The sequence below is a fragment of the Carya illinoinensis genome, chromosome 3 (assembly GCF_018687715.1).
Source record: "Carya illinoinensis cultivar Pawnee chromosome 3, C.illinoinensisPawnee_v1, whole genome shotgun sequence".
In the NCBI taxonomy this organism is placed as follows: domain Eukaryota; kingdom Viridiplantae; phylum Streptophyta; class Magnoliopsida; order Fagales; family Juglandaceae; genus Carya; species Carya illinoinensis.
The window spans coordinates 39084731-39105336 of NC_056754.1; the positions used below are offsets into that span (position 1 = coordinate 39084731).

At 38.9% G+C, this 20606-nt stretch overlaps 1 protein-coding gene across 9 annotated transcripts in view; it reads left to right on the forward strand.

Moving 5' to 3' along the window:
- Window positions 1–4611: 4611 nt before the first annotated feature.
- The window catches only part of LOC122304200 (protein PAT1 homolog 2-like), a 34355-nt gene continuing 18360 nt past the window's right edge, over window positions 4612–20606 (forward strand). For 5 of the 9 annotated variants that reach the window (XR_006240961.1, XR_006240960.1, XR_006240962.1 and 2 more), the window contains exons 1-4: window positions 4613–5044; window positions 5731–5879; window positions 7979–8035; window positions 19460–19535. Coding sequence is in view for 3 of the 9 variants with exons in the window: in XM_043116310.1 (XP_042972244.1) it covers window positions 4993–5044; window positions 5731–5879; window positions 7979–8035; window positions 19460–19535 (334 nt within the window). In the remaining 6 variants the exon portion in view is untranslated. Of the gene's footprint in view, window positions 5045–5730; window positions 5880–7978; window positions 8036–19459; window positions 19536–19848; window positions 19894–20606 lie in introns of those variants that run through there. The other 4 variants (XM_043116311.1, XM_043116312.1, XM_043116313.1 and 1 more) reach the window with 4 other exon arrangements.

Consider the following 20606-nt stretch of genomic DNA (forward strand, 5'->3'; position numbering starts at 1 on the left):
TGTAGTTTAAGGCTTTATTTCCTTTTTGGAATATCTTGTCACCATATGACTGAGATGTTAATGCTCACTTAATTCCCTGTGAAATCGATCATGAGATTTATCCTTATATTACTTTGATAACATCTGTGCTTGGAAGTTGAAACCATAAACTGATCAATACGAACACACAAGATTCTCACGAACATAAGGGATTTAACAATTTGACTTGCATGTTGGGCACCATGGCTCCTCGACAAACCATAACCGGGGGCAAAAGGTGCCACAAGAAGAATGAAGAATGTATGAATGAAAGTTTATGTTAATATATTCTTATAGGATTAAGTAATGCTTATTAAGTGTATAGAAGCATCTTGGGGCATTGGGAGGTAAAATATAGCTTGCAGTTTCCGGCGGAAGTTTAGAGACTAGTTAGTGGTTGCAACATGTATAGAACCAACTGAGGGCATTGGGAGGTAGTATTAAAGCTAAGTTCGCGGCATGGTGGTCTCTTTGCAATGTAGGGGCAAGCCAAAACTATGGTGGCATCGATGTAGCTTGGTTTCAGTGGTGCAGTGACTAACTTGGGCTTGGGTGCTAGTGGATGCGCATAGGAAGAGAGATGTGAGGGGGAAAAACTTTGTGTGCTGGTTTGACTATGGACAATGCATGGTTGTCATTGAGATGGCTTGCCAGAGTTGGGATGTAACTTGTTACATCTATATGCAACTCTAGGAGCTTGCGATTGGCTATGAATGTGCTTAAGGCAAAGCAGCATTACACGGTGGTGCATAGAGGAGTTGGTGGTTGCTGGAGGCTGTCTTGCTGGAGCGGAGGCTATGGAGGTTGCAACAACAACCCTTGGAAGTAGATGGAGGTTCCACATGTAATGCATGGAGGAGTTTAATATGGGTCTAATTGGAAATGGGTTTAAGCTGTTTACTGGGCTTTTGGTCTCAGGCTATTCTCTACCCACACACATACATAAGCTAGGTTCCTTTGTATGGGCTTAGCCTGTGGGTCCTAAGGTTTTCTCCTTGGGTCTATTTTGTCGACTTTTAAAGGTCCTTTTGGGCTTAGTAAGTGGGTTTGACTATCTAATAGGTCTAGCCAAATTAGGGCTTGCCTATAATTTCATAGGCCAAGTCGAATAATAAATTATAATTGGCTAGATTTGAGTAAACCCCAAGTTATCTAATAAATACTTTTGGGTTTTTAAAAAATTCCTCAAGCCTATTATCCAATAAATATGGGCCCACTTACTCCATGAATAGTAAATTGGATCTAACCTAATTATTGAATCCTATAAAATTTCATAATCTACCATAATAAATTTTGGGCCCATGACCTATTTAAAATTATCCAATAAACCTCAATTAGGCTTTCCAAAAATATTGGCGCATTAATGTCACCCAAAGTCATCCACTAAATCTCAACTGGCCTTCAAACAAACATTTGGGCCTAATTAAAAATTCTTAGTCAAGTCAGCCTTAGTAAATTATAGTCTTTGGGCTTGCTCAAAATCATCCATCAAGGCATTAACTTTAATTTAGAGCTAGTAAAATTATTACTATTCTGACCCTATTGATATTGGGTTGGATTGTTACACTAATGCCATGAAACCTAATTGATGCATGTTGTCCAAATTACAAGAGCTTACACAGTTAGGAAGAATTTTAATTCAAGGATGCAAGTAAAGAAATGAAAATAAATAGAAAATAAGTCTGGGATGTCACTTAACAAGGGGATAATAGATGTCACTAAATACTTGATTAAAGAATGACCAAAATCACACTCAAACTTAAGAGAGAGACAGCTTGCAAGAGGATAAGTTTTGATCAAACTCCCTCTTTTTGTCCATATCACTACTATTAATAGTAGTTATATCAAGTTGTAGTCCCAACACATATTTAATGAGTTCAAAACCCCCTACTTTGACTGCACAACCCACTAGATGATAAGAAATGATGGAACACTTATAAAACATAGGGAATAGTCAGATATTAAAGACTACACAAAAAACAAGTTAATTAATTATTGAAAAGGATAATTGAAAAATCTCATGCCACAAGCATCTAAACTGGAATAGGAATGACACATTGGCATGCCATGACATCAAATTGCCACATCACCAAGGCGTGATTCTATATTATGCTCTTGCATCACTAAGAGCTAGTTTGGTTAACAAAAATAAACTATCTCATCTCATTTCATTTTATATAATTATTATAAATTTTTTAAATTTTTACAGAAAATATAATAAAAAATTCAATTTTTTCAAATTCTAGATTTTTTCACCCAATGGATTCCTTGGAAAGTGCTTGGTAAGATTAAAACAGATGGAGGATTAGGCTATAGAGACTTTGAATTGTTTAATCTTGCTCTCTTAGGCAAGCAAGAATGGAGATTGTTACATCAACCATTCTCTTTAGCAACAAGAGTCATGAAAGCCAAGTATTACTTCAAATCTGACTTTTCTCTAGTAAGGTTTGGAAGTAATGCCTCTTATCTGTGGAGAAGCTTCTTGGAAGCTAGACCAATGCTGGAAGAGGGCATGATGTGGAGAATTGGGAATGAGGAGGCTGTTAACATTTGGAAAGATAAATGGATTCTTCAACCTACTTCCTTCAGGATATGGACCCCTTTGATTGAGAGATATGCTCATTGGCAAGTTAGTAAGTTGATTGATGAGAATACAAAAGCATGAACCTGCCTTTACTGAGATGTATTTTTATAGATGAGGATATCAGTCAGATATGCAAGATCCCTATCAGCTTGCATGGCGTGCCAGATCAGTTAATATGGAGATGCTTTAAAGATGGTCAATTTATAGTGAAGAGTGCATAGCATCTTCTTGGCGAAGTGAATATATCATCCATTGGTCAACCTTCTAATAGAGCAAATCACAATGAGATATGGACCAAATTATGGAACATTAAGGCTCTAAGTGTAGCTAAGATGCTTTTATGGAGGGCCTTCCATGAGTTTCTGCCAACAAACCTTAATCTTTCCAAGAGGAAAATCAGGGAATCTCCCTTGTGTCCTATATGCAAGCAGGAACTTGAATCTGTCATCCATTCTTTGTGGTCTTGTGTCTCAATGCAGGATGTGTGGGAAGTTTGTTCCAGGAAATTACAGAAGGTGCGGGTCAGGTTTGACACTTTCTTTAAGTTAGTGAAGTTTTTGTTCTCAACACCACTTGAGGAATAAATTGACTTGTTTACTGTTACTATCTATCATGTCTGGAAGAGAAGGAATCAATTTGTGTTTGAAGAGAAATTTGAGGATCCCTCTAAACTGGTGGAAACAGCCAGACAGCTACTATGTGAATTCAAGTCAGCAAATGAAAGGATCCATGCTGCTATGGAACCAAAGGGGGCTCATGTGTCCAATTGGACTCCTCCACCAATGAATGTATTGAAAACCAATTGGTATGCATTTGTTGATTGAGTTCGACGTAGAGTGGGGATAAGGGTGGTAGCCAGGAACTGGGAGGGTCAAGTGGTTGCTACATTGAGATCTTATAAATATCTCTTTCCTGATGTTAAACTTGCTGAGATCGTAGTTGCTCTCAAAGCTATCATTTTGTGTAAAGAGTTAGGTATTAATAGATTAATTCTTGAAGGGGATGCACTCGATGTGGTTCAAGATCTCAAGAAGGAGCCAAAGGATTGGAGCACAACAAGGTTAATCATTCAAGATATCAAGTCCGAGCTCAAGAATAGGCCAAATTGGTCTGTTACACATGTATGTAGAATGTTTAATTGTACGGCTCATTGTTTAGTTAAGGATGCATTAAAACTCTTTGAGGAGAGCATTTCATTGGAGGACATTCCTCCTTGTATCCAACATTTGCTAAGCTAAGTTATATAAAACTAGTTATTCTTCTAAAAAAAAACAAAATTAATATTAAAAAAATTATATTATAATAATATTTTATTCAACTTTTAACAAAACATCTCATCCCATCTAATTTGAACTGGGTAACCAAACAAATCCAATTGTAGGATGTGTATCTCCTAACTCTATATAAAATTCAAATTTTACTAATTTCAAATGATCTCATGGTATTAATCCAACATTGATGAAAGAGAAAGGGAGGGTTACTAAAGAAAGTGCTTGATTCATGGTTTGGATTGGAGTAGACCACTTAGCAAAGTGATTTGGATGTGTTTACTATTATTTACACGTTATGTGTTGTTTGGATGTTGAGATGGTTCTATCTCATTTAATTACATTTCAATATTCAAACACCACTCAAATACATATTTTTTAATTTTTAACTTTCAATTTTTTTATCTGATTATTACTTAATCATACCAATTTTTCTAAACTTTCAAACAAAATACAAAAAATAATTTAATTTTTTCAAATTTCAAAATAAAAATAATATTATAACAATATTTTAACTTTATAATATTTTTATTTAATTTTTTTAACTGTCATTCTCAAAACTCCATAAAATATCATAATTTAAATTATTTTAATATTATTTATAAATTATTTTACTATTATTTAATAGTTTCAAATCTATCTTATTTCTCGAGCAACTCCTAAGTTTTCGTTTTCCAGCCCGTTTCCAATCGGGTCGGTTATTAGGGATCGGATCTGTAATACGTTTTTATTTTAACAATCCTAACTGCCGATGCGCGTGAGGTAAACCTCTCCGGCCTCTCGCATCAACCTGTCTGAAACGTAGAAACGTAGGAGGATGATGTGAAAGTCGTCGCCTTCTCGAGCTGCAGAATGACCTAACTTGACCATTATGCTTGGAATATACCTCTCTCTCTCTCCGTCTGTGTGAGAGGGGTTCTCATAGCCTAAAATTTTCACAATTCCCAAAATAGACTTATATTCTACACGCACACGCCCTTGCCGTTGCCCGGTCTCACCGCCTAATTCACGAACATCCTAGAATCCACTTTTCTTCTCTATTACAATGCACCCAACTGAGTCTATTTTCCCTTTTGTTTAGCGTCGCGATTGCTCGCATCTTCGGAGGTTGGTTCTGTGAATATGGAGAGATCCGATGGCAAAGCCTTCAAGGACTTCGCTGAAGATTCCTCAGGTCGAATTTCAAGATTCTTTCTTCTTCTTTTTATTTTTTATTTAAAAAAAAATTTAAATAGGCTCTTTCTTTTTATGTGATTCAATTTTTAAGGCTTTTTTGGCTCTAAATTGCTTGCTTGGCTTGGATACCAGAATAAGAAAAGAAAACTTCTTTGTTCTAGGAAGATGAAGCTTTAACAAACATTCTTTATTCCCATTTATTTTCTCGATTCCTCTTGGCTACCAACAAAATTTTCTTATTCTTAAAATATGCGACTTTGCTTATTGTCTTCAACAATATGTAAGTTAAGTTTAGGTTATGAGTTTTTTCGCTAATCAAGTCCGGTTTAAAGAATTTCTGTGTATCAGTTTAACGTTTATTAGATTGAAGTTTGGTTTAGTTTAGGGTTGCATAAAGTTATATCTCTCCATGTTGTCCAGTGTTGGTCCTAAACGGTGGGGAGATGAATGGATTATTTTTGAAAAGCTTACTGATTGGGATATATGAAACTGCTATTGGATTGAGAATGAGAATAGTTTTCGTGAAAAATGTAACTTTTTGGCTTCTTCCTTTTCTGGCATGCAACGCTCTACGTTAGAGATTGATACCCAAAACTGGATGCTAATTTGTGATGGATTGAAGCAGAAGTAAGTATTACTGCTGAGCTGATATTCTTTTATAACTGTGTTTTGTTTGTCATGTAGGCAATGCAGTCTTTGATGCATCGCAGTATGAGTTTTTTGGTCATAATGCTGTGGAAGGAGTGGAGTTGGGGGGCTTAGAAGACAATCGAGATAATGGTCCTGCATTTGGACCTGCTGACGATGAGTATCATTTGTTTGATAGAGAAGAAGTAAGACTTTTGTTGTCTTCAAAAACTGTTGAACCTTTTTTGTATTGGTCAAAATTAAAAAAAAAAAATGTTTAAACTTACCTTACTTGGTGAAAAATGTTTAAATTTGTATTTCATTGCATGTCATGACTCACAATTATGATTTCCATTATGCATTCCTTATGGTTAATCAAATGTATCTCGAATTAGTGTCATGACCCAGGGAAAGTGCTAAACACATATGTGCCACACCCAAAAGATCCAGTTGAAGTTACCACTATTGATGTAAATTTTCACTATAAAAATCTGATGCGGGACTCGCTGTTTATGTAATGCGTTCGCAACTTTCCCATGCAAGATGGACTTAGCACAATTTGCCAATTTGGGGTATCATAGTCTCCCTTACATATTTCATTCACTCAACGGGGACGTCAAAAATATGTCAATAGGTATTCTATAGTTGTACCTTTCCCTGTTTTTCAACCTAGCATCTCAACTATATATAATCCTATTTTGATTATCCCCATCTTTACACACTTTTATTTATTTTTTTATTCTTTTTTGACGGGGAACCACCCCACAGTAGAGCCCTTAGGACTCACCCATGGAACCTAAACCCTTGGGGAGACTAGCATAGCAACCCACCACCATGGCATCCGACTTAAATCGTAGTTTGATCCCAGGGGGAATTGAATCTGTGACATAGGGCCCATGCACACAAGTTCTCCCTTACAACTTGGACTATCCACAGGTGGGTTTTATACCGTTAAATCCATACAAACATTCATACAATGTTTATCTAAGAAACTGTCCAATCCTTATGGGACCTTCCATCTTAGTTCCTCATCAATGTTGTCGTATCACCTTACCCCTTGTTGCTTCACTTATCCTAATCGCCTACACTTCCTAATTACCTGCATTCTGCTTAATCTTATCATATGGGCATTTCCTGCACAGCCAATTGCACTCCTTGGTTTCGGCTTTCAATTCATCCATTCAGGCCAACTGCAATAGTGTTTGAGAGTTGAGACTCCATTGATGTTTTCACTGGAGGAGTTGAAAAAAATCAACAAACATCCACCTTCGTCTTCCTAAGTTATTGTTAATCCATGGTTAACTACTTTATGTTTATGCTATGCTTTTCAAGGATTCCAGGGAGAGACCTATGAGTCTTGAGTTTGTTCCCTCCCTCTTGTACCTCACATGTCGAGAGTGCTTCTGTAAGCTCCTTCCAATAGATGAGATATACTTTTTGTATCAGCTGAAGGAGAGTAAAGAGGCTTCCCCAACCTTGAGCTAAAGGAATTGTATCATGTGTATCATGTTTATCATGAAGAAGTCATGAAGTGGAAAATAGTATCCGCTAGAGCATCAGTTTCACTTTAAAAGCTATTGTGTAGGTGTCCTAGTGAAAGAGGTTGAACTTCTTTATTTAAATCCGAACATGGTAACATGCTTCTTTGATTGATAGAATCTTTGAAGGTTTGGTAATTCACATGCAGATTTTTTTAGGGTAATACAAGTTTGTTTATTTTTATTAATAAGATAAAATATAATTAATGATGAGAAGAGATGTAATCCCTGTACATAGGAAGTATAAATGAATCCACTAAATAAACAAAAGACCTGCTCACCTCTGTGAACATCAACTTCTCTCTTTTTTTTTTTGATATCCTTGGGTGTCCGGGCCAGCTTACGCGCACCTCGACTAATCCCAAGAGGCCCTGAAGTTAACGGCCAGGTAAACCTCCAGTGGCCCTGAGGGGACTCGAACTAGTGACCATTGGGGAGCAAACCCAAGGCCTGACCAATTGAGCTACCCCTCAGGGTTAACATCAACTTCTCTCTTAGTATCATATTTTGTGTCTATTAGATGTTGAAATAATTGACTGTTTGAAAATTGGTCAGTTTCTAGATGGTTTGTTTCTAGATTTACAAGGAAGTTTAAAAAACTGAATAATGCATCAAGGAGATAGCGGATTCATTAGAAAAGCTATACTCACTCTCTCCTCCATCTTTCAAAACTGCAAGTTTAGTGACGGAGTTATGTTGCATTCTTAACAATTCAATTTGCTGGGTCTGAAAACTACTATGTTCAATATACTTATTTTTCATCCCAGGTTGTAGGTTTCGGACCTTTGCCTGACGTGGATGATCTAGCTGCTACTTTTGCAAAGGTTAGCTTCCTTTAAATTGATGCTCATGAAAGAGTTATATAGAAGTTTTGATGAGTTTCTCAATTTCTTTCATTTTTATGTCGTCTATCAACACTTTTTTTTTATATGATCGTATTAGATTCTAACTGTATTATTGATCTTTTCTCTTCTTTCTATATGTTAAGTTATAACACACCCCTCTACTTAAAAAGAAATTATAACACCCCATTCCTCTAAGCTAAGGGATGCTACTAACATAAACAATTCTACAGGCCAAGTGTAAGAAGATTCCATTATCAAAATATTCTGAAACATCATCAATAAAACCCAACAGTAGCATTTATTTCAAAACAATAAAGTTATGAGTTCTCATAAAACCCTTAATGTTATAAAGAAAGACATTAGAAAGAAAAACTCGCTCATAAAAAATTATTCAAGTCTTGGTCTTGATCTCCATATTCTGAGCCTGACCTGTAGACCTATCATTGAATTATTCGTCATCTATGACATTTGAAACGTAAAGACAACAGTGGGTCAAATACTTAGTTTACAAATATAATAGAGTAAACATTTATAATATCCCGAAGATGCACATAGTCCTTTATCAGAGGGGTTGCTGGAATTGGAAGGGGGGCTAGATGGGGGTATTGGGGTATCATTAGAAGTGTTGAAGGAGGCTGAGTTAATGGATATTGTGACCAGCGGTGCAGAGGGAGATAAGGATGAGATGGATAGCCCTATCCCACTATGTACTATCTCTCCAAAGCCAGTGTATAGTTTTACAACGGACTGGGCGTTAAAAGAAGTAGAGAAACTTCATGAGTGTGTGGGGATATTGTGTGTTGGGTTTGAAGATCAGTTTAAGGCCCTTCTAATTGGGATAGAGGAAGGGAGAACTACAGTCTTGAAATCAGCAGTGAAACAAGACAGGGAGTTGAAATGCCTAAAAAGTTCTATTAACTACGATAACAAGGAGGGAAGTGTGGGGAGGGAGAGGTTTAAGCCGAAATCCTTTCTTGGAATGTAAGTGGGATCAATGATGTGAATAAACGTCTTCGCATTAGATCCCTTCTTCGTAGCTGGAAGGTTGACATCATTTGCCTTCAAGAGACTAAGTTGTGTGGTATTGATAGATACATAATTCGTAGCTTGTGGGGTTGCTCTTTTATGAGGTGGTATTATTTAGCTTCATCGGGGGCTTCGGGAGAGGTGTTGGTAATGTGGGATAAGAGAGTGGTGGAGATGGTTGAAGATTGTATCGGGTTGTTTTCTATGGCTGTAACTTTTAAAAACATTGAGGATGGGTGGATGTGGGCTTTAGCAGGTGTGTGTGGGCCCAATGTGGATAGAGGGAGAAGTTTTTTGTGGGAGGAATTGGCAGGTCTATATTCCTTATGGGATTTACCTTGGGTTTTTTTTTTGGAGATTTTAATATTGTTCGGTTCCCTAGTGAAAGGGCGGGGGCTTCTAGGTCAATAGGTGCAATGGAAGCCTTTTTCGAGTTGATATTTGACTTGAATCTTGTAGATATTCCGTTGATTTTTTTTGTTTTTTTGGGGGGGGGGGGGGGCGGGGGTGCATACTTGGTTCAATAGTCGAGGGGGGTCCCGGCTGGATAGATTTCTAGTCTCTTCTTCTTGGGAGACACTTTCCGGATCTATGTCAAAAAAGGTTGCCACGTGTATGTTCCGATCACTTCTCAATTTTACTTGATTGTGGTGGCATTCATGGGGGTAGGCGTTCCTTCAAATTTGAGAATGTGTGGCTGAAAGTTGAAGGATTCGTGGAGAAGGTAAGGGCTTGGTGGGATGGTTATTCTTTTGATGGTACCCATAGCTTCATTGTGGCGGGTAAACTTAAAGCCCTTAAGTCCGATGTAAAGAAGTGGAATGACGAAGTATTTAGACATATGGAAGTGCAGAAAAATATCCTTTGGGATGAGTTGCATGCATTGGAGGAAGGGCAAGTTAATGAGGTCTCTTTGTTAAGGAAGAATGAGGTGGTGACCGAAATTGAGAAAGCTTTGTTGATGAAAGAAATATCTTGGAGGCAAAAATCAAGGGCGCTTTGGTTGAAGGAGGGGGATAAATGCACTAAGTTCTTTCACAAGGTGGCTAATTCACATAGGTGCAATAACACTATTGAAGTCCTCCATTCCGGCTCAAATGTGTTACATTCTCCCGAAGAAATCCAAGATCATATAGTGCAGTATTATGAGGATCTCCTTGCTGAAAAAGTAGAATGGCGCCCCAAACTTGATGGTTTAATTTTTGACCAGCTGGATTCGGATGTAGCAGGTTGGTTAGAGAGGCTGTTTGATGAAGAGGAGGTGCATCTTGTGGTGAAAGGTATGTGCAAAGATAAAGCTCCGGGCCCGGATGTTTTTTCTATGGCTTTCTTTCAAGATTGTTGGGATATAGTGAAGGAGGAAGTGATGCAGATTTTTCATGCTTTTCATTTTAGTCATAAGTTTGAGAAGTCACTAAACGCTACTTTCATTGCTCTTATTCCGAAGATAGTTAGTGCCTATGAATTGAAAGACTTCCGGCCTATCAGTTTGGTAGGTGGGATTTATAAAATCATATCTAAGGTGTTAGCTAATCGTATGAGTTTGGTGATGGACAAGCTCATTTCCAAACCTCAAAATGCTTTTGTTCAAGGCCAACAAATTTTGGATTCAGTTTTGATAGCAAATGAGCGTTTGGACAGCCGGTTAAGAGAAGGCATCCTGGGGATCCTTTGCAAGCTAGACATGGAAAAGGCTTATGACCATGTGTGTTTGGACTTTCTTCTCTATATGCTTAGAAGATGTGGTTTCAGGGATAGGTGGTGTGAATGGATTAAACATTGTGTCTCGACCGCTCGGTTTTCAGTTTGTCAATGGAAGATCATGTGGATTTTTTTAGACTTCTAGGGGTTTGAGACAAGAAGACCCACTCTCCCCTTTCCTTTTTGTTGTTGTAATGGAGGCATTGAGTCCCATGGTGAAGACTGCCGTAAGGGGTGGGGTGTTTCTTGCTGGTTTTTCAGTGGGCAGCAATAGTAATGTTAGTTCCATTTCTCACTTACTTTTTGCGGATGATACTCTCATTTTTTGTGATGCTGGTAGTGGCCAGATTCAAGCTCTAAGGGCAGTTTTGTTGTGTTTTGAAGCTGTTTCGGGACTCAAGGTGAACTTGGGAAAGTCGGAGTTGGTTCCGGTGGGGGATGTGAGTAATATAGCCTCTTTAACGGAGTTATTGGGTTGTAAAATTGCCTCTCTTCCTATGAAATATCTTAGACTTCCCTTGGGGCGTCATTCAAAGCAAAGAGTATTTGGGATGGAGTGGTAGAGAAGATTGAGAAAAGATTATCGGGTTGGAAGCGGTTATATCTATCAAAAGATGGGAGATTAACCCTCATCAAAAGCACCCTTTCCAATCTTCCCACTTACTATCTTTCTCTCTTCCTATTACCGGTGGGTGTGGCAAATTGGATAGAAAGGTTGTTTAGAGCTTTTTTGTGGGGTGGTATTGGGGGAGGAATTCAAATTTCACCTTGTGAGTTGGCACAGGGTGAGATGTCCAACTGCTAATTTGGGGGGGGGGGGGGGGGGGTTAGGGGTGCAAAATTTGTGTGTTTTTAACAAGGCACTATTAGGGAAGTGGCTGTGGAGGTACCAAATGGAAGGGAACTCGTTGTGGAGAGAGGTTAAGCATTTTTTTTTTGTTTTGGGGGGGGGGGGGGGGGAGGGGTGTTCTAAAGATGGTAGGGGGTCTTATGGAGTAAGCCTATGGAAACTTAGAAGAAAGGGGTGAACCACTTTTGAAAAATATCTCAAGTTTGAGGTGGGTGATGGAGCACGAATCCGCTTTTGGTTCAATGTATGGAGTGGGGAGAGCCCTCTTTGCACTGTTTTTCCAGTTGTTTATAACTTGGCTGAAAATAAGCAGGCCCCAATTTCAGAAGTACTTTGTTGTGCCAATGAGACGGTGACTTGGAATTTCACCTTTACAAGAAATGTTCAGGACTGGGAACTTGAAGAGCTGGCAGATTTTTACAGTTGTATTCAGCAAAGTTAGGAGGCAATGGGGGTGACAGTATGTTTTGGACTCCCACGGGGAGAAAAAAGTTTACTGTTAAATCTTTTTACAAGGTTTTGACAATCCAACAGCCTACTTTCTTTCCGTGGAAGAGTATATGGAAGGTTTTAGTACACTTAGACCTTCCAATGGTTGATTTTAATGGTTGATAATCTAAGAAAGCGAGGTATGATTGTCATGGAGTGGTGCTATATGTGTAAAAGGAGTGGGAAATTGATAGATCATTTGCTTTTAAACTGTGAGGTGGCTGGGGAGTTATGGGCTGGTATCCTTAGTAGAGCCCGGCTGAGTTGGGTTATGCATAAGAGTGTGGTGGATCTACTAGGATGCTGGAACAGGCCTCACAATAGCACTCAACTGGCAGCAGTGGATGATACCTTTGTGCTTAATGTGGTGTCTATGGTTGGAAAGGAATGATAGGTGCTTTAACAACAAAGAGTGTGTAGTGGGGGAAATCTGGAATTTTTTTGTATTCTCTCTTTTCCAATGGTTTTCTGCTATTGTATTGAAGGCTGGGAATGTTCATGAGTTTTTACCTCTTTCTAGTTTACTAGAATGTAACTAGGTGTCTCCCTTTGTATACTTCCTGTGTACTTGGGCATTGCCTAGTTTTTTTCTATTCAATAAAGACTATTACTTATCAAAAAAATATTGAACTTATAAAATATAAGATTTCAATTTTTAACACATGCATAAACTTAACATTAGAAAGAAAACCTTTACATCATACATATACATTACATGCAATTCCTCATTACACATGATTATGCCTTGTATACAAGGGTTGGTGATCTTTAAGATCACAATTCCAACCAATTGTCTCTGATGGAACCTAGCCAGAAAGGGGATGGACATTACTCAATGAACTCGTGCTCTCGAGTGAGCCATTTTTGGCATTACCATGCATCTCTCATCCTTTAGCACTGTTAATCCTCAAAATTCATTAGTCACAATACAGTATGTGCAATCATGCAGTACTTTCCTTTTCTTTCCCATATGTTTTATTCATTACTAACATTAATCTACATTACAATTGCATAACAGCACATGCAGAAGCATAGCTCAATTGATTTACATTCACAATTTTCATGTCAATTGAGAATTTGAGATATGTTTCTGCATGTGATGATATTTAATTGTAAGTATTTATGTTAGTAATGAATAAAATTTTAGGGGAAGGAAAGGAAAGTACTAATAAATCATATTGAGAGACCCATACAAACTTCTGTGTTAATATCTATACAAACTTTACTTTCTAGATTAGAACTTGATTTTTCCTTTTTTTTAGGGAATTTTTGGTGAAATTTTAGTTTGGCGTTTCTTTGCTTTCTGTGTTTGTATCATGTGCACATGGTGTAATTCGATTGCTAACGCAATTGGGATTGTCATCATTGTGTATAAAGTCTAGGTCCTAGCTAATGCAGAAAATGTCCACATTATAGTTTTCATTCACTGTTGGAGTTTCCAAAAAGCCCTAATGGCAGTCAATTTTTTTATTGGTAAAAAAGAAAATATTAAACCACATAATTAGGCATAGCCCAAGTATATAGGGAGTATACAAGAGAAAACACCTAATTATAAGCTAAGAACTAGAAAATGCAACAAAAAATCATGAAAACAGGTCCCGTCTAATACAACAGCCGATGCCCAAAGCAATAGCGTGTGGAAGATAATATCTGTAATCCCTTCCAATGAGCGTTCTCTATCTTTGAAGCAATGACTGTTCCTTTTAAGCCAAATACACTACATAAGACAGAGGAACCATCTTCCAAACTGTAGCAATTCGGCAATTACCCTAAATTCCTCTCTATCAACCAAGAAGATCCACCACGCTCCTAGGCATCACCCAAGCAAGACCAATCCAATTAAAAATCTCGTCCCATAGAACCCTTGCTACTTTGCAATGTAGAAGTAGGTGATCTGCGTTCCTTTTGCATGTCAATAATAATGAGACCATGCTTTCTCAAATTATCAATTGTCAAAATCTTCCAATGAGGAGCCAGCCGACCAAGAAAAGCAACCTTGAGAGGCACTTTGCTCCTCCAAATGCACTTCCAAGGAAAAACATTATGGGGATTGATATGACATAGCCTTATACAGTGATCTGACCAAAAAGTTCTTGTTCCATGATGAATCCAAAGCAACCTATCCTCCCCACCGCGCTCCATATTCAAGGCATACAACATGCTGAAAAAAATCTGAGATCTCACCCACCTCCCAATCCTGTACGTCTCTAATAAATCTCGCATTCCACTATAAAAAGCCATTGGAGTTGTCCATATAATTTATTATAGAAGCTCCATCAAATGCAATCCCAAAAAGAGAAGGGAAAGAAGTCTTTAGGGCAGTGTCCCCACACCAAATATCATGCCAAAATTGAATCTGAGATCCCCCACCCCACCACAAATATGAAATTCCTAATAAAGTCCCCCCATCCTTTCTGAATAGATTTCCACTCTCCCACACCATAAACACAATTACTTTATTTGAATACCACGCTTCCCAGATGCTCCCATATTTGACATCAATGACATTCCTCCAAAGAGCCTCTCCCTCCTAGCGATACCACCATAAACATTTCCCTAGGAGTCCCTTGTTATAAATTCTCAGGTTTTGAACCCCTAAACCTCTTTAGCAGTTGTATAATTTTTTTTTTGATAAGTAAAAATATTATATATATCAATAGGAGTAACCAAGTACACTGGATGTATACAAGAAAACATCTAGGCCATACTAGAGAGTCCCTAATTACCCAAAGAGCCCGTGAAAACTATCCAAAATACAGCAAGCTCAAATTGGAATGTAACACACCTCCCCAACCCCAGCCCCTGGTTTCTCGTAAAACTAATCCTCTACCCAAAAATCACACTAGAAGAGCGTCTTCGTAATGCCCTCCCTTTAGTCTTCCTTCGACTTGAGCTACCTCCCTTAGCATCATAGTTGATTGCCCATGAAATATGCTTTAACTCCTTGCTTTTCTTAAAATTTCACGCCTCGATCGCAGTGAATAATGCTTTAAATTGATCTTCATATTCTCCATGTGAAAGCTCCAGGATTTGCTGAACTCTGTTAACTTTATTCAAAACCTAATCCGATGGTGAATCCACTATATTGTTTATCGGAGGAAGAGAATCCAAGGGGATTGCATTATCCCCGGACACAGTACCCAACTACACTCCTAACTCTAAACCTTCCTCGACACAAGGCACCAACGACAAACCGATAATTTCATTCCTGCCAAATGGTTGCTTGGCAGCTATATGGTTGTTGTCCATTATTTCTGTTACCACTACAGGTTCCTTCCCTCCATCAACATTGCTTGTATGTATTCCACCCCCCGACTATCCTTGCCGTGCCACTTTGTCATACCCTATTGCTCCCTCGGGAGACATAGAATAGGTAGGGGGAACACAACCTTCTGTTATCCCGTTTGCATCTTCTAAAAGAGGCTCGACTATTTCTTCCACGGTAAACAAGACCTTGGAGGGACCCCATCTTCAACTAAAAATGAAACCTAGACAGAAGTACCAACCCCATCTGCAACTGTTGCCTGAGGCCTTACTACTCCCTCAGGAGGCATAGTGACACTAGCATGGACAAAGATGCCAGCGTGCATTGACCCTATCTGTGATAGCGTTGAAACCTTTGCCGGCACACTTGTGGCCTTCCAACCTGAAGGATCTACCCCATGCCCTCCCTCATCCATTCTCGACCCACCATTAAAACCTGTGACTAGGTCTAGCCCCTTATCCACTTTAATCATTAGATCTTTCACATACCCCATAACTCCCTTCAATTGAGCTTTAACATCCCACAAGACCCCCTCCACTTCTCCCAGTGTCACCTGATGGCCTTTGGCTCTTACAAGTGCCTTCCCCTTTCCTTCTACTACTGAACTGATCTCAGCCGGACTACCAGCCAGTGACCTCAACATCGCAGCATATGAAGCACCTTTGATTGATGAAGGTTTTCCCATTGTTTTTTTATCGACAAACTCTCCACTGTTTGCATGCTTCAAAATAGTGGTTTTGGACCCTGTAACACTTTGAATGGACTACAAAAAGCCTCTCCATCCAAAGCCATTTGCGCCCTCTGGAATTACCAACAAACCTTTCCTCATTCCATTTCTGAATTCTGAGAGTTGCAGAAAGCTGCCCCTTGCGTTAACATGATGTTGAATTATAAAAACTTCATTATCCATCCTTAACTCTTTGAAGAAACCTTCATGACAGTTAAGTTCGAAACAATCCTCATTTCCCTTAGTCACCCATGAAGCTGCCATCCCACCTAGACACATGAACTTAACTATCCTTTTGCTATGTTCAGAGATATGAAAACTATTACCTCCCTCTTTCGTAAAATCGAAAGTTTTTTATTGCATTTTCAACCACCTCTCGCCTTCCAACTAAGATGAATCCACATTGCGCATCTTCATTGTCAAATCCCAAATCCCAAATCATAGATACCCTATTGCTCCCGCTTCATCCTATTAACGAAAAAAAAGCAGAGTTTTGTGCCCACTGCAAATCAAAGGCAAAGCCAAGGAATGGACTCCTAGACGCCGAAGGAGAACCGACAATGGACTACCATAGACCCAAGGTATAACAAAGCTGCGCCATATAACAAATCCTAAAGCCTGCTGCAAATCTACAATGAAGCCAACATTGACAGCCTGAAAAATACCCCTCCTATGAGAAACCTGGTCGCCAAAGGGATGGTAGTCATTGGGATGCCCTTTGAGTGGACGCTGGATCCCCTCAAAACTTTCTGTGATAGTGGCGAAGGCAATGGAACGCTGATGGGTGATCTCGGCACCAGACAGATCTCGGCAAATAAAACAAAAAGCCAACAACCTTGTCACCGGAAGAGGGTCGATGTCGGACGGCCTTCAAAGTAGTCACCGGGACCCGTCGATACTGTCTATGATGGTGGTGGAGGCATTGGAACGCCAGTGGGTGACGCCTCCGTGAGAGACAGAAAGACTAGCAAAAACCATGGTCGCCGGAAAGATGACTACGCCGAACAACTTCATCGGCGTCGTCGGGTCCCTTCGGCCTTGTCTGTGCTGGAGGTGTGGTGACACTCGCGGGTCTAGGGGTGGCGGTGGGTTCCTTTGGCTTAGGGTTCTCTCTCTCTCTGAGTGCCTTTCCTTTGAGCAGTCATATAATTAATCTGCCCCTAAACCTCCTTTTCATTGTTTTGAGGACAGGGAGCACACACCAGAAGGGTTTAGGGACTTTTTTTTTTTTTTTATCATACCTTACTACTATGGGCTTCTTCTATTGTATTGAATAGAACTTCTTTTAATGATTTCTACACTGCTTTTCACAGCCCTTAGCTTGTATTTAGGCTCTTTTGTATAATCCCTGTGTACTCGGGCCTTGCCTATCTATATGGATTAATAATGTCTCTTCTTACTTATAAAAAGAAGAAGAAGATATTCATAGGTATACTTCTGAAATTTTCCGGCAAATTGGCAGCAGGGTTTTCTTCATGATAACCCCATGTTCAGGAGATTTCTTGAGTGTATTGGGCTTATGGGACAGTTTCTCTTTGGTTCTTGATTTTAATCTCAAGTATGCACAGTGTGTCTAGGAGAGAGAACTCATTTCTAGGGCTTATTACAAGTATTTTACAGTTTATTGGTCATATTGATTATCTTCTTTTTTTAATGGGAAAAAAAAAAAAAAAAAAAACACTTGCCCACAATGCTTTGCTACACTATTTAGCAATTCGTCCTCTCAGTTTTTATTTTTCTTGGTGCTGTAGAGATATGGGTAGAAATATATGGAGAGGGACAGCCCTTAGATTATAGAGCAGGAAGAGCATAGATCGATGACATGCTCCCTTAGGACTGCTGCAACAGTTAGGTAAGGCCTAGAGGGCATACCCAACATGCATAGGAGGAAGAGATAGTTTTCTTGAAGTTGTCTCTTACCCATGGTGGCAGCGCTTTCTATGATTTCTTTTAATGATTGGACAATAAAAACTTCAGGAAAAGAGTTGTTGGCAGGCAACAGCAAAAGGAGTACCTCTGGTTTATGAGCAGTGGGACTGACTTAGAGAATAGGAAAGAAAGTTTTGGGCTTTCTTTTCTTTAGGGCTGGTGGCACAACACAGAAATATGGTATGTTTTTCTATTATGTGCTAATTCTTGTTTATGAAAATTTGAAATCCCTAGGGTCAATTACAAGAAGAGGGTGGCAGCTAGGTTAATGAGAAGGACTGTTTTACTCTATTGAGGATTGAAGTCTAGGTATAAAGGGGTTTGGCAGCTAGGGAAATTTCTAGGCTGTGCAACTGCCATCTAGGGTTAGGGTTTCAAAAGCATATTTAGGTTTTTGAGAACATAAGGGGGCAACTCTAGGGCTTAACTTAGGGGCTGATCATCATCGTCTTGGGGTTTCTAGATGTTTTACAATTAAAAACTATCCTCTTTGTTTCAGAATTTTGGCAGCTGCATATCTTAGTAGTTCCATATGGTTTGATGGCACCATCCCAATCCCTAAGAGTTAAAAGCTCGTCCTAATCTATCTTAAAGTGCCAGCTGCTGCTAGGGTTCTTAATACTTGGTTATTTGAATTTATAAACAGGTGGTGATAGATTTCTATTCTTCCTAGGAGTTGGCTGATTTCTAATAAAATGCAACGTGTCATCTTCTATTGAATATCTGGTCCATTTTTAAACATACTAAATACTACACAAAATAACTATGAAGGAAATCATGGGCCTGGGGGCTGCTTGGCTATAACAAAAGTCCTCCCAATGCTGGTGTTTAGAGCACAAAATATACATTTAATGACAGTTCACAGGTGACTGCATTAGACTTTATTCCTTGTCAGTATAGAAGTAGGTCTTTAGTTTCTTATACTTGTAATTTTATTTTCTTCAAGATCCAGGAACCGGATCATCTTGATCTATTCGTAGCTATATCATTCTAACTTCTGTATTGTATGCTGAGCTCATTTGATTCGTCATTCAAACATTATAACCAACTATTTAGCATGGAGAATTGTTAGATATGCAATAATGGTTATTCAACTCATGGCACCCCCTCCTTCATATTTACTTTGCTTTTTATGGTTGCTTGAATGGAGGTGCTCTTTAGTCAACCTTTTAATTGTTATGGTTATGCTGGTAGCTTCTTGGTAGCATATATTTTTGTGATTAGAAAGATTGAAAATTGAATGCTATTTACTAGAAGCTTCATTTTAGCTTCATTTGAGTGAAGGTTGCTTGATCATCATTGCCATCATTGTGGTTGTAGTCTTTCTATTGATATTATATTGCCCTTGATTGTAGTGCCCATATAATTTTTAAATCTTTACCCCAATTTAGTAGTTGATGTTGTTATGTTACACAGTTGAACAGAGCTGTAACAGGACCAAGATACCCGGGAGTTATTGGTGATAGAGGATCTGGATCTTTTTCAAGAGAAAGTGAGTAACCTTTTTGTGAATATTTTCTGCCTTTTGGTAGTCTTTAGATTATTGTTGATGCAGTTGGGTGTAAGTTGGGTCAAGAAATGCTACAATCTAATTGAAAATAGTAGAAGTTAACTTTTATGTTGAATGGATTCTTTTGTAAACTGGACTTGCATGTTTATTCTGAAAAGCATAGTTAGAACATCTGTGTTCTTTTTTTTTTCCTTATTAGAAATCGAGACCACCATGCAGCAATGCTTCATTTTTTCCCCTTTTGATCACCAAATTATTTAGATGTTGAAGAAAATGTGATGTATGACACATGCAGTTTGATGAGCAAAGGGATCACACAGCCGTTGAGCAAATTTTGTGGGTAGTTTTCCCTTTTCCCTTCTCTCTCTCTCTCTCTCTCTCTCTCTCTCTCTCTGCCTGAACGTTTCTCTTATTTCCAGTGCTTCTCGCCAGAAATAATCCATTAATCTCTTCTAGATTGTTTGGTTTATTTTTATTTCAATCTTCATTTATTCTCTTCCTTTTCTCTTTCTCTCTTTGGTTTTCTGGGTGTTCTTGATACTAGTTTTTCGATGGGTCTGTGTCGGAAGCTATGTATTGATCAGAAGCTCTTTGAGTTTAAACGAGAAAATGCGTAGTAGTGAAGGATTACAAAGAGTAGTCGTAGGGTCACTAAATTCATTTCCATTGATGTTGCTGCCATGGAGTGGTTGGCATCTGCAGTTGGGGGGGGGGGGTCAAGTGTTGGCGGTTTAAAGATGTACCAATAGTTTCGGTCGGTTTTTGTCTTTGTCGGAGTTTGGACAAGAAAGAAGGCATGGTTTCATCGCTATTCCAGAAGGTTCAAAGGGTGAGGGTAGAGGAGGTTTGAAGAATCGTTGAGAGAGGTTGTTTCTTCTTCCTCTGTTTTGGGCATGAAATATAGAGTACCTGAAAAGGTTGTATCATCTTCTCACGTTGCCGAGGGATGGAAGGGGACCTTCGTGGAGGTTTTGAAGAAGTCGCCCCCGAGTATGGAGGGCAATAGGGAGGTTCGTGGGGGTGTCCGGTGGGAAGATCTTGCATTTAGGAGGG